General features: G+C 50.8%; 1 protein-coding gene across 1 annotated transcript in view; it reads right to left on the bottom strand.

Annotated features, from left to right (window-relative positions):
- The window catches only part of RSPH14 (radial spoke head 14 homolog), a 73,086-nt gene extending 62,710 nt beyond the window's left edge, over positions 1 to 10,376 (bottom strand). The window contains exons 1-4 of the mRNA XM_049866562.1: positions 10,323 to 10,376; positions 8,194 to 8,451; positions 6,529 to 6,631; positions 4,353 to 4,471 (exon numbers count right to left, since the gene is read on the bottom strand). Coding sequence (XP_049722519.1) covers positions 4,353 to 4,471; positions 6,529 to 6,631; positions 8,194 to 8,392 — 421 coding nt within the window. The 5' untranslated portion in view covers positions 8,393 to 8,451; positions 10,323 to 10,376. The remainder of the gene's footprint in view (positions 1 to 4,352; positions 4,472 to 6,528; positions 6,632 to 8,193; positions 8,452 to 10,322) is intronic.
- Positions 10,377 to 13,444: the final 3,068 nt, after the last annotated feature.

Here is a 13,444-nt window from a genome sequence, read left to right as displayed (position 1 = left end):
CGAATGTCCTGCTCCTCCCAAGCCACTGCCTCTGACCCACCCAGGATGCAGTGAGGAGCCCCACCTGAACTGGAGGACCAAAGCCTGCCAGGGCCTGGGCTCCCTGGGCCTCCTGCATAGCCCCTCTCAGGGGCCCCAGGCTGCCAGGCCACCCCTCCCTCCTTTAACACCCAGGCCTCCCTGATTCAGAGGCCAGGCTAAGTGAAGTTGTGAGCCCTCCCTCTGGACAGGGCAGGCTGGGCAGAGACAGCAGGCCCCTTGCAGGGTCTTGGGGCTGCCCTGGGATGGTGCTATCCTGCCTATCACCCCCCACTAGGTCTCTGTACTGCCCACGAACTGAGCACCTCTGGTAGGCCGGGGCGAGGGGAGAGGGGGCAGAGGGAGTCCCACCTGCCCTGAGCAGCCAGCGCAGAGATGCAGAGGTGGAGAGGGGTGGGGGAAGGAGGAGGCAACAAGAAAGAAGGCTGAGTCTGGGCCCTCTGTGACCAACTATCGGAGACAAGAACCAGCTAAGCTAGAGCAGAGGCCCAACGGGCAGCCCCTTCCCTTCCTTCGAGGTCCTGCACCCCCCCAACCCCATGACTGTGCCCAAGGCTGGCTCTGGGGAGCCCTTCCTCCCCGCCCCCCCGTGGGTGTGGGCCCCCAGGCCTGGGCAAGGCGCTGCAGGTGCTCCGGGAGCCTCCAGGCCACTGAGCCACAGAATGCTGCAGTGCGTTTGCGTGTATCAAGTCCACCCATTTACACCGCGGGCGTCTACTCATCGCCACTTAGGGACTCCGGCAGGGTGGGAAAGGGCTTGTGTCACCAGCAACACCGTGAGTGGTGGCCATGGCGAGGACCCGGGTCAGCTGACTGAGTCATCATACTCACCCTGGCCACATCCCCCATACTACGCTGCCGCCAAGTGGGGCCCACACAGGGAAGAGGTGGCAGGAGCAGGGAAGAGGCCCACAGGGCTCAGGGCCACAGCCAGTGGGACTGCAGGGGAGTTTTTCCAGGGGGCCTGGGGATGTTCAGCTATACCCCAAAGTTCCAGTTTATGGAAGAATCCTCAATTTTCCACATCAGAACTTTCTTTCCACAGAACGCCAAGCTACAAAATGAGACCCGTTTTCGTGGGGGTTAGCAGGAGTGATGCGAGGAAATGGAGATTATTCAGAATCCTGGGCAGGCACACTGGGCCAGTGTGGGGAGCCTGGACAGGAGCCTCTGGAATCTTGGTCCCCCTCGCCTGGGGCTGCAGCACCCCAGGGTACGACTGCAAAGCGTGGCAGGTGTGTGGTTGCAGGAAGCAGCCCCCACCCATCCCTACCCAGCTGCCCCTGCCCTGCGGCACAGGTGGCACTGAGGCCACAGGTCCTACCACGCCCCCTGCTGGTCACTCTGGGAAATCACACAACAAGGTAGACCTGGCCAGGAAGTAGATGGAAGACCTTAGAAACATTCCCCCACAGATATCCTGTTTTACGGATGGAGAAACTGAGGCACAGGGGCTGGGACAGAGAAAGTTCCCAGTATGTGTTTGTTGACTGAAGGAAAGAGCAAGTGAGTTCACTGTAGCCAGAAAACAACTAACAATTGATCCTTAAAAATGTGATGTAACCATTTGTCATGGTGGCAACCCCGACTCATAGCATCTCCGTATGTGCCAGAGTAATACTGTGCACCATAGGATTCTCAATGGCTGATCTTGCGGAAGTAGCTCTCCAGGCCTTTCTTCCAAGGCACCTCTGGGTGGACTTGAACCTCCAACCTTGTGGTTAGGAGCTGAGCATACTGACTGTTTGCACCACCAGGGACTCCAGATTTACCATAGAGCTTTAGTAATTAGGATAGTTCTGGACTGGTAAGGGCCATACCAGAAGCCCTCACATCAAACACACTCAAAACAAATGCACAAACATCCATTCCAGGTGCGTGCACAACCTGAATGTGAAACGCGAAATGCTTAAACTTTTAGAAGAAAATACAGCAGAATATATGTATTTGAGCACACAAAAAGCACATTTATGTCTAAAGCTGCTGGACTAATACATAAAGTAGAAAGCCACGCAACAGCCTGAAAAATGATATTTGCAGTGTGTATCTCTAATGTACACATCTGACGTATTGCAGTGGATATACCCAACCCAGCCAAGCAATGGAACACAGGATAAATCCTGGGCCAATAAATAAATAAGTTGAAAAGCCGTGCGACAGCCCAGAAATTAAATTTGCAGTGTGTATCTCTAATGAACATATCTGATGTCTTGCCATGGATATACCCAATCCAATCCAATCCAATCCAATCCAACCAAGGGTTAGAACCCAGGATAAATGGAACATCCCCTCAAATCAGTAGACAAAACAGGCCCAGGCCCCCCAGAGCACCAGGCCACCTCTCCAGACACAAGAACAGCAAAGCAAGGCAACAAGGAGGCGCCCTGAGGCCCCTCGGGCTGCTGGCCAGGACTTGGGCAAGGGGCTGGTGGAGGGCAGGCAGGGGAGCAGCTGAAGCTGTGGGCTCCTGTGTTCTGTGATGCTGATGCCCAGCAGGGACTCTGGAGGAGCTCCTGCACGCGTACCAAGGACACCTGCACAGAAGTGTGCGCAGGAGCGGAAACTACCCATCTGCAGGGGGATGAGAGCATCACAACACATTCCAACAAAGAAGAAGCACACAGGCAGCAGTTCAAATGAAGGAGGGGCAACATGGATAAACCTCAAAAGTATAAAGGTATATTTTTGAAGCAGAAGAAAGATACGTATAACACACACAGTACATTTGTTGTTGTTGTTGCTATAGTTGCCTTCAAGTTGATTTTGACTCATGGCAACATTTACACAGTTTTAAAACATGCAAAGCAGTGTTTGTATATGTAGTCTACATCTAATCGCACATGTAGTAAAATATAGAGACATGCTTTGGGGGTTAAAAAAAAAAAGCCTCTTGCCATTGAGTCGATTCCAACTCATAACGACCCCACGTGTTACGTAGGGTTTTCTTGGCTGTAATCTTTATGGAAGCAGATTGCCAGGCCTTTCTTCCACAGAACCACTGGGTGGGTTCGCACCATCAACTTTCAGGTTAGCAGTCAAGCACAAACTGTTTGCACCATGCAGGGACATTACATTAGGGGCATGATCACCAAATTCGGGCTTGAGGGAGGGCAGGAGGAAGGGTTCTAGTTGGGGGAGGTGCATGGGGTGATTGAACTATATCTGCAATTTTCTTAACAACAGTCTCAATCAAGTAGGAAACACAATAGAATGTTCAGTTCTGGCAAAGCTGGGTACCAGGTGTTCAGTATCATCATTGCTTGACCTCTCTACACGCTTCAACTCAGTCACAGTAACTTTATGAGTCCTTGGTGAGAGCAGCAAGGCCTGCTCTCCACACCCCAACAATGAGGGCCCAGCCCCAGCCTGCTCTCAGGTCCCAGCACTGGGCATCCATGGACATACCCCAGATGATCCCAACCTGGTGTCGCCACAGACTCACCTGAGGGGCTTAGTCTGAAAACCTTTTAAGACCCCCAAGGTTTCCAGCATCTGTCCGGGGGTACTCCCCAGCACCCACAGCCCAGCCCAGCCAAGGAAGCCACACTTCCCCACAGGCAGCACACCCAGGCCCTCAGGGGTTGCTCCCCTCCCGGCCTCCCTGCACCCGGCGGGTGGACACCTGGCCTGAGTGTTTGCGGCGCACCTTGTGCCGGGTGAGCATTTCCTCACCTCATCTTCACTTCACACCCCACTCTAGAGATGAGGAGCTCCCCCGCCCAGGGGCACACAGCGGGCAACAGAGGCATAGCAAGGAGGGTTATAGGGGGGCATTTGCCCCTGGGCACAAATCCAAGGGGGTGCCAGACGAGGCCAGCCAGAGAATCATCCCTGCCAATCAATGGGGGGGGTGGGGAGGCACAAACTTAGAGATTGCCCCTGGGCACTCTTTACCTTGCTCACTACGCCTCCAGAGAGCAATGGGGACAGAGGGAGCCCAGGCTGTCTGACTGCTGGGCTACGACATCTGTTTTTCCACCTTTAACTTAAGGCATCCCCTTCACGGCCCCACACCACACCTCCTGGACTGTCCTGCATTTAAACTGCTCGTGGCATCATGGCATCATGAGACAGGGCAGATGTCACCCTCGAGCTACGGTCGGTAGGGGACCGTCACCCTGGACTCCACATCTAATTAGCGGCTGTGGGACATTTCAGGCCCCCAGTGACATGTGCAGGACATCACCTTTGGAACAGATCTTTATACCCTAAAGGCATGCTATGGACCCTGACCTGCAGCACAGAACAAATCTGAGAGGAGACGACAAGGTAACCACTGGAGCAGCAGAGCCGTGGGACCGCTGCAAGCCTACCTGAGGGCAGCTGGGCCAGGTGCTTGTAGGCCAGGTGCAGGTTCTCCCGGCACAGTGGCTGGGGGTCATTCAGCAGGAAGGACAGGGCCAGGATGACATCGTGCTCTAGAAAGCCATCCCTGGGGAAGAACATGTGCACTGGTGGGCCCCTTGCCATCCATGCGGAGGACCTGAGTTGAATTCTCGGCCAGTGCACCTTGTGCACGGCCACCACCCATCTGTCATCGTCAGGCTTGTGTGCTGCAGTGATGCTGAACAGATTTCAGCAGAGTTTCCAGGCTGAGACAGACTACGAAGAAAGGCCTGGTGATCTATTCCAAATATCAGCCAATAAAGACTCTATGGATCACAATGATCTGATCCCCAACTGATCCTGGGTAAGGCACGGGACCAGTCAGCATTTCGTTCCATTGTCCACGGGGTCACCATGAGTCAGGGCCAACTCCATGGCAGCTGAGAACACCCACAAGAACACGTGACTCTCAAGTCCTGGCAAAATTAAGTAAGAAGCAAGAGTCAACCACCCCCACTCCCGTGAGTCGGAATCCATGCTGGCTGGTGCCGACAATACTCCTCTAACTCCATGAAAGACAAAGGCCAGAGGTAGACAGCACCTCACAGAGCTGGCAGAATACGGGCAAAAGATGACTGAATAGTGCGAAGAGACGAGAGCAGCGTGACCAGTGGCTCATGCTGAGGCATCAGCTTGCCAGCAGACAGCAGCTTGCCCAAACCTATATCTGCCTGTTATGTTTGTTGTCGTAGTTACATGGGGTTATCGGCTGCCCTCCAGTTGGCCCTTGACTCACGGTGAACCTGTGTACAACGAGATCAGACTGTTGTGATCCATACGGTTTTCACTGACTGATTTTGGGAAGCAGCTCTTCAGGCCCTTCTCGCTAGTCCCTCTTAGCCTGGAAGCTAGCCTGTCCAGCATCACAGCAATACACAAGCCCACACTGACAGACGGGTGGTGGCGGCTGTGCTTGAGGTGCACTGCCCAGGAATTGAATCCGGGTCACCTGCATGGAAGGAGAGAATTCTACCACTGAACCACCGCCTCGCATTCATAAATACACTGAATTCCTGCCTCACGAGGCAGGGACTGATGACACTGAGGCAAGTCAAGCTCACGGCATGGCAAAGCTTGGCGACTTTGAGTTTGAGGAGACACCCAGGCACCCTTGAAATACTTTGAAACCTCTCTGAGCAGGTGTGGATGTTTACACCCAACAAGCCTGCAGATAGTCCCCATCCTGCCCTGTGTGCTGCTCTTCCTGCTGTCTGGGCAGGTGGACACCAGGCCACGGAGGTTTGGGCAGGGCCTGAGGGCATTCTCAAGTTTTGGTTCTGTTTGTAATACAAAGCAAAACTAGTGATCCTAGGTCAAGTGGAGGAACTGAGCTGGAAGCAGCCTGTTCCACTACCGCCACTACCCGCCCCCCTCAACCCCGACTAACCAAAAGACAAATGTTAGAGGAAGTATTTTCTAAGTATAAAATGCACAAAACCCGTTGCCACTGAGTCAGCTCTGACTCATGTCAAGCCCACGTGTGTCGGCGTAGAGCTGTGCTTCATAGGGTTTTCGGTGGCTGATTTTTCAGGAGTAGATCACTAGGCCTCTCTTCTGAGGTGTCTCTGGGTGAACTCAAACTGCCAATCTTTTGGCTAGCAGCTGGGTTCATTCACCGTTTGCACCACCCAGGGGCTCTGTAAAACACATAGCTGTGCTTGAACAGGAAAGGGACATTTCCAGGGGCCAGAAACCAAAAAGAACCTTAGCATCCTTGAAGTTGGTAGGAGTCGAAGCCCCCAGCCCAGAACAGTTGTGCGCTTTGAGTTGGCGTTTTAACACCTACATGGGGATGGGAGCCACAGGCCCTGGGAGGGGCCTGGAAGGGAAAACTGGGCTCTCTTCATAAAAAGCCAAAAGGTGGGGAAGGCAAAATTGTTGCAGGTGTGAGGTCTGAACTTTCCTTCCACCTTCAAAGCGGGAAACTCAGAGCCAGAAGCGAACATAAAAACGGGCCTGGGGTGCAGAGGCTCCCCACTTCAAGGCTGAGCTGGCCCAAGATCAGTGCTACCACCAGCTCAGCACATTCAAAGTCACTGGGGGAGTGCCACCCACGGGAGGGCAGTGAGAAGGCCGGCACTGATCCTCAGAGCTGGTACCCACCTGCCCACATTATGGGTCGCCATGATGTAGAGCACCTCGGTGGTCTTGATCCGCACCATGTGGTTGCCATCCTTCAGCAGAGCCTTCAGGCTCTCCAGGCACCCTATGGAGCAGAAATGCCTTTGAACTCTGACCATCTGGGAAATCAACCCTCCCTGAAGGCAGCAGGTGAGCTCACCTCATGGGCTGCCAGAACATCCTGTCTGACTGTACCTCAGAGTCACTGAGCGAGGCTATGTGTGTGGGCACACCTGCTCCAGGCATCGCCTCATGAACCCCACAAGGTCTCACACTCTCCACTGGGGCCTTCTCATGCACGCGGCCGTGGGGCTAATGACATGGCCTCTGTATTGGAGACCCAGAGTCAAATTACACCCCTGCCCCAACCTAGTCACACGACCTGGAGCAGGTTACACATAGGGTTGCCAGATTTAGCAAATAAAAATTCTGCTTTATTCAGTGACACAAACAGACACATGTACACCAATGTTCACTGCAGCACTATTTACAATAGCCAAAAAGTAGAAACAGGCCAAGTGTCCATCTACTGATGACTGGATCAACAAAATGTGGTATATATATATCTAACGGAATATTACTTGGCCATAAAGAGAAATGAAGTGCTGATACATGCTACAACATGAATGAACCGTACAAACATCATGCTGAGTGAAGTCAGTCAGTCACAAAAGGACAAATACCGTATGATCCCGCTTATTGAAATATCTAGAATAGACCAATGCATAGAGACAAAAGTTCATTAGTGGTTACCGGAGTGGGTGGGAGGGAGAAAGGGGGGGTCACTGTTTAGGAAGCATTAAATCCATTGCCGTCGAGTCGATTCCGACTCATAGCGACCCTATAGAACAGAGTAGACCTGCCCCATAGAGTTTCCAAGGAGCACCTAATGGGTTCGAAGCTCTAACCTTTTGGTTAACAGCTGTGGCACTTAACCACTATGCCACCAGGGTTTCTTAGGATGCATTAAGTATCTATTTATGGTGAGGGGAAATTTGGCAATGGATGGTGGTGATGATTATACAACATGATTAACGTAATTGGTGTCACTGAATTGTACATGTAAAAAAGTGGAATTGGCCAAAAAATCCTGCTTTATTTACTTACCCGGCAACCCTAGACTCACAGCCCTTCTCAGAGACTGAGTTTTCTTATCTGCCACTAAGATGCTCCCTCCCCACTAGCGTGGCTGCTGTGAGGACTAAGCTAACACAGGCACAGCACATGGAGATGCTTGGCCATCATCAGCTCGTTACATGGCGGCACTCGTTGCTGAAGCACCACCATTGGCCAAGGCACTATGAGGACCCTGCCTCATTCCAGGAGAGGCTGGTCTGAGCATGGGGCTCTGGGAAAGTTATGTTAGTGGCCTCAAACTCCTTCAGCTCTTCCTCTGATGATGGTAAAAGTGGGAGGCAAGGGCATGTCTCCAGTGGGGCATGGGCATACCTTTTGTGACAGCCTTGAGGATGCAGCAGACAGGCAGGGCTATTTCCTAGACTGGTGGCCACCAGTGGCAGAGGGGCTGCTATGGCTCTGGGGCAGGTGCCCAGGCAAGGATTGACTGACTGGCCAGGACAGGCACAGTGCAAGGAGAGACGATGGGAGTAGACCACCTCGTACCCATCTACCCCACTGGGGCCTCACCTATCTTGATGGCCTCGTAGACATGCTCGGGGTCGTGCATGAGGTCACATAATGCCATGAGTGCTTTCTGCCTCGTCTGTAGGTCCTCCGACTGCAGCTCCTCATTCAGCTTCGGCAGGGCCCGGCACCCATAGGCAATGGCAGCTTGGGTGGGGTTGATGTCAGGGGGCAGATACATGGAGATTCGGGCATGGGCCATCTTTCCACACTGGAAGAGGGCAACTCTCTAGCTTTCGAAATGAAGCTCTGAAGAAACCACTGAACAAAGAGCCAAAAAAAAAAGATGTCATTACTACTACGGTGATTTAGAAGCCTCTTCTCATTTGATCCTCAAAACTCTCCATGAGCACACATGGGCAGGCATTTTTACTTGCATTTTACAGGGGGACAAACTGAGGTTGAGAGCAATTAAGGCAGTAGCCCAGGGTCACAGTGCAGGTAAGTCACAGCCCAGACTGTAGACTCCACTGCTCTGAAAGGAACTAAGCAAATCAAACACACGTTATGGCAATCATCACCTTCAGTTTTTATTCTCAGTAGCATCACCAGAGAGGTACCAGGAGTGCAGACTGCACCCAGTGACACTGTCAGAGGGGGTGACACCAAAATGACTATAAACTTTTTGTGCGGGGTTTCAGCAGAAATTTAATAATTTTTATAAAAATAACCCTGTAGATAGTTATAACAACAAAAACATTTTTCGTAAGCCCGGCTTACATATTATCACTACACCTACAAGGCTAAAACTCTGTGCTAATTTACTTTTTAAACCTTCTAATGCAATCCGGTCAGAGCTGTCATTATCACCCAATTACAATGATGCTTTGAATCAAGTGATTTCATCTGCACATACTACAAACAGATACTGTTGTTTTCATTGCTGCCAGTGTTCTTAAAGTCACTGATTTTGCCAAATTTTCTGGTGTTTTAGCTACGATACTGTGGTATTTAGTTTCTGTGAACCTATATCAATAGCTTTTTTGAAAACGAAGTAGTAATTAAAAGAAAAGGAGTGATATGATGAATTACAATTTATGACTTACATTAGTACAAAAATCATTACTAAGGATTCTGTATGGTCTGGTATAGGAGGAGGTCCATGGGGTGGGAGGTGACACCATGAGTTACCACAGTGGGTGACACTAACCCTAGTGACACTACTGCTTATCCTGGGCCAGCAATAGCTAGTAGCTCACTCAGTATCCCATAACGAAGGACTTGCATTATCTTTGTTTTACAAATGAGGAAACTGGGGCTCACACCAAGGAGCTTGCCAGGGGAACAGAACTGCTAAGGATGAAAGCCAACACTCAAATCCAGATCATGTGCACTCACCCACAAGGGACCCATGGTCAGATGGCTCTGACACATAAACACACACACACAAAATGCTTTTGAGCTATTCAGGTTAAAGGAAGGATCCTCCAGGATGTGCAAACGGTGAATGTGCTTGGGCTGGTAATCAAAACGCTGGAGGTTTGAGTCCACCCAGAAGCACCTCAGAAGAAAGGCCTGACCATCTACGGGAAAAGCAGCCATTGAAAACTCTATATAGCAGTTTTACTCTTGTACACACGGGGTCGCCGGGTGTCACAGCTGACTCGAGGGCAACAGGTTCGGTTTAAGGTTAAATGGTGATTTATTTAAAACCTGACCCCAGACCCAGGCCATGTGGGGTCGAACCTGGCTGTGTGTGGCCCTTGGTGGGTTACTTCCTCTGTGTCTTTCTGCAACCGCAAAAGGGCCCTGAGAATAGTGCCTTGTTGTATTAACTGACCCACATCAACCTGACACGCAGGGCTCCAGATACGCCAGCAGCCGTGGTTTGTCTGTTGCTGCTCCTGAGTACAGCGGCAGCGACAGCCCCAACTCTGTACGAGGAGTGGGGGCGGTGACAGGGGAGGAGAGGGGCCGAGCTGGAGCGGCGCGGCCATGTCTAGCCTGGGCGCCCTCCCCTCACGGTCAACGGTGGGCGCCTGGGGCAGTGAGGCGTGAGCTGCAGGAGTCTGGCATCCGAGGAGCGAGAGTCACTTGGTCCCCGTGTGAAACAGACTGGGTGGGTCTGAGGGCCCCCCCGCCCCGGGCCCTGCCGGCCGCCGCCGCCGCCGACGCCGCCGCTGCTGCCTCACCTGCCTCGGGGAGCTCAGTCTCTGCGCTCGCCTGCCAGACGCGCGCCCGTTGCCAGGCGACCCGGTTGCTAGGCGATGTAATCGACGCCCAACGCGCAGGCGCGAAGAGCCCGGCGCAGGGCCGGTTGTTAAGAGGGAACAAATGATGCTTCCCAAGGGTGATGTGGGAACCAAGGCGGCCCTGTGCATAAAACGGCTTTTTTAGTGGGAAAGACAGGAAGGGAAGGGACTTCACTGGACGGGGCACTTTGCATGCCTTAATCTTCAGAGGAAACACGTGAGGTAGTTTATTATCCCGTTTAGGAGAACCTCAGAGGGGTTGTTATTAGTTGCCATCGTGCGTGCCAGTTCCAACTCAGAGTGACCCCCCGTACAACAGAACAAAACATTTCCTGGTCCTGCACCATCTTTATGATGGTGGTGTGTCTGAGTCCATCGTTGTGGATATTGTGTCAATCCATCTCACTGAGGGTTTCCCTCGTCTTTGCTGACCCTCTATTTTACCAACTATGGTGTCCTTTTCTATACATTGTTCTTTCCTGATGACATGTTCAAAGTAAGGAAGTTGAAGTCTCGACATCCTTGCTTCTAAGGAGCATTCTGGTTGTATTTACTCTAAGACTGGTTTGTTCGTTCTTCTGGCAGTCCATGATATATTCGATATTCTTTGCCAACACCACAGTTCCAATGTGTCAATTCTTCCATCTTCCTTTTTCATTGTCCATCTTTGCAGGCCTATGAGGTGATTGAAAAGACCATGGCTTGGGTCAGGCACACATTAGTCATCAAAGTGACATCTTTGCTTTTTATAACTTTAAAGAAGTCTTTTTCAGCAGATTTGCCCAATGGAATACATAGTTTGAATTCTTGACCGCTGCTTCCATGGGTGTTGTTGATTGAATTCAATTTCTTTGCCTCTTATCATGATGTTGTTTACCAGCCCACTTGTGAGCAGAGGTTAAGTAGCTTCCCCCAAACCATATGGGCCCAAACCCAGGACTGCCCAGCTCTGGCTGTGCCCAGAACCTTGCTCTGTAAGTTGACTGGCTGGTAATGACTCAGGTCAGTCCCCTGTGGTGGATCCAACACACTGCTGGCCCAAGTCATTGTTCTCAAAATCACTCAAGCCAAGCCACCACCTGCATGATGTCCTCCCTACTTTGCTCAGGACAGAGTCCAAACTGCTGGCCTGTAGGTTAAGGCCCTGGGTGCCGGGGTATTCAGTGCCCTCTTGGCTGCCTCCAACCATGATGGACTCTCTCTTATCCTTGCTCCCTGTGTTGCCCGTAACACTACCCATTTCTTTATCTTTCAGAATAAAACTTGAGGGACACTTCTTCCATGAAAGCGTCCTTCTCCTCAAATCCAAATTAGTAAGTGGTTTCATAGCCTAATACCCCATTGGCACACTCCCCTCCCCTAATCCCCTATTTAATTGTTTCTCCCAACAAACTCCAACTTCCTTCAGGGTAAAGACCACATCTGTCTTGTTTACTTGCCTCCCAGTGTGCCATATACCTGCAAGCTTTCAGTAAGTCTAGTGAATGGGCATTAGTGGTGCAGTGGCAGAATTCTCACCTTCCATGAAGGAGACTCTGGTTCGATTCCTGGCCATTGCACCTCATGCAAAGCCACCACCCATCTATCAGTGGAGCTTGCATGTTGCCATGATGCTGAACAGGTTTCAGCAGAGCTTCCAGACTAAGACAGACTAGGAAGAAAGGCCTGGTGAGCTACTTCCAAAAATCAGCCAGTGAAAACCCTATGGATCACAACTGTCTGATCCACAACGGATCATGAGGATAGCACAGGGATGGGCAGCATTTCATCCCACTGTGCATGGGGTGGCCATGAGTCAAGGGTGACTCTATGGCAGCTAATAACAACAACAATGAATGGTTAATGGACTTGAATCAAGTTTTACAGTTTACAAATCACTCCCACCAACTCATGTAATCCTCATGACAAGCCCTTGAAGTAGACAGTCAAGTCCATTTTATAGCTGAGTAAACTGGGACTTAAGAGGTAGAATAACTCACCTAAATTCACCCCAAGGCCTGAGCCGTTAGCCCAGATTTGCCCCCTCTTCCTCAACTATTGTCCTTCAAAGAACCAAGTCCTCAATTCTAAAAAGCATCCAAACTTTTTTGGGAAAATGGTGTCAACAGCACTGGACTGGGAGTCAAGAAATCAGCGTTCCAATTCTAGTTCTAACTCATCGTTTTGGATGTTGAGCCTTCGTGTCCTTGTCTCTGAAATGATGGAGCTGAATTAAGTAGGTTCTCAAAACTAGGTACCCCAAACCTATCAGAATCTGATTACAGTCCTACAAGAGCCTCTGGAAGCCACCTAGCCCCATAGGTCTCACTTTTCAAACAGAGAAACTGTAGCTCAGGGAAGCTCACTGACTTGTAGGTCAATTTTTTAACAGCCATTAATTGAGGAAATAAATTTTGTAGTGAGATTTCTAGAAGCAAAACAAAAAACAAAAAAACCCATCGCCACCGAGTCAATTTTGACTCATACCGACCCTATAGGACACAGCAGAACTGCCCCATAGGATTTCCAAGAAGCAGCTGATGGCTTCAAACTGCCAACCTTTGGTTAGGAGCCAAAAGCTTAACACTATTCAGACACCATTAGATTCAGAACTATGCAGACTAAGGCCAGAGGGCCATAGGTATGTAAATCTCCTGCACTGCAGTGGGCTTGACTCCATCAACCGCCAACCCTCCAGCAAGAGCTTTTCTGCCCAGAGAGGAGGAGAAGGCATCTGTGGGACTGACCTGAAGAAGTGAGGCACGCAACATACACCAGGGCAATCTGGGAAGCGCCAGAGATGGGGGGGGGGTTGTATTCTCTGTGTTCCAAATGGCTTATTTTCATTTCGGTTATTTATTGAGTAGGCAATATATTGTGTAGAGGAAATTTTAAAAAGTATGCAAATGAAACATTCCCTTTTTTATGGTCCTCAGTCAACAGCTCCCTGAGGCAACAAGTGGTATTTTTCCAGAGCAAAAGCTAAGCTTGTCGAAGCAAACGTAACTCACCTACTTTTTACAACCTCCACCCGTCTGTTGTACTGTGGTGGTTGTATGTTGATATGTTAGAAGCTACGCCAT

This window comes from Elephas maximus, chromosome 22 (assembly GCF_024166365.1).
Source record: "Elephas maximus indicus isolate mEleMax1 chromosome 22, mEleMax1 primary haplotype, whole genome shotgun sequence".
NCBI classification, from domain to species: Eukaryota; Metazoa; Chordata; class Mammalia; order Proboscidea; family Elephantidae; genus Elephas; species Elephas maximus.
The sequence above is the reverse complement of the archived record's forward strand: the minus strand, read 5'-3'. Positions and strand labels throughout refer to the sequence as shown.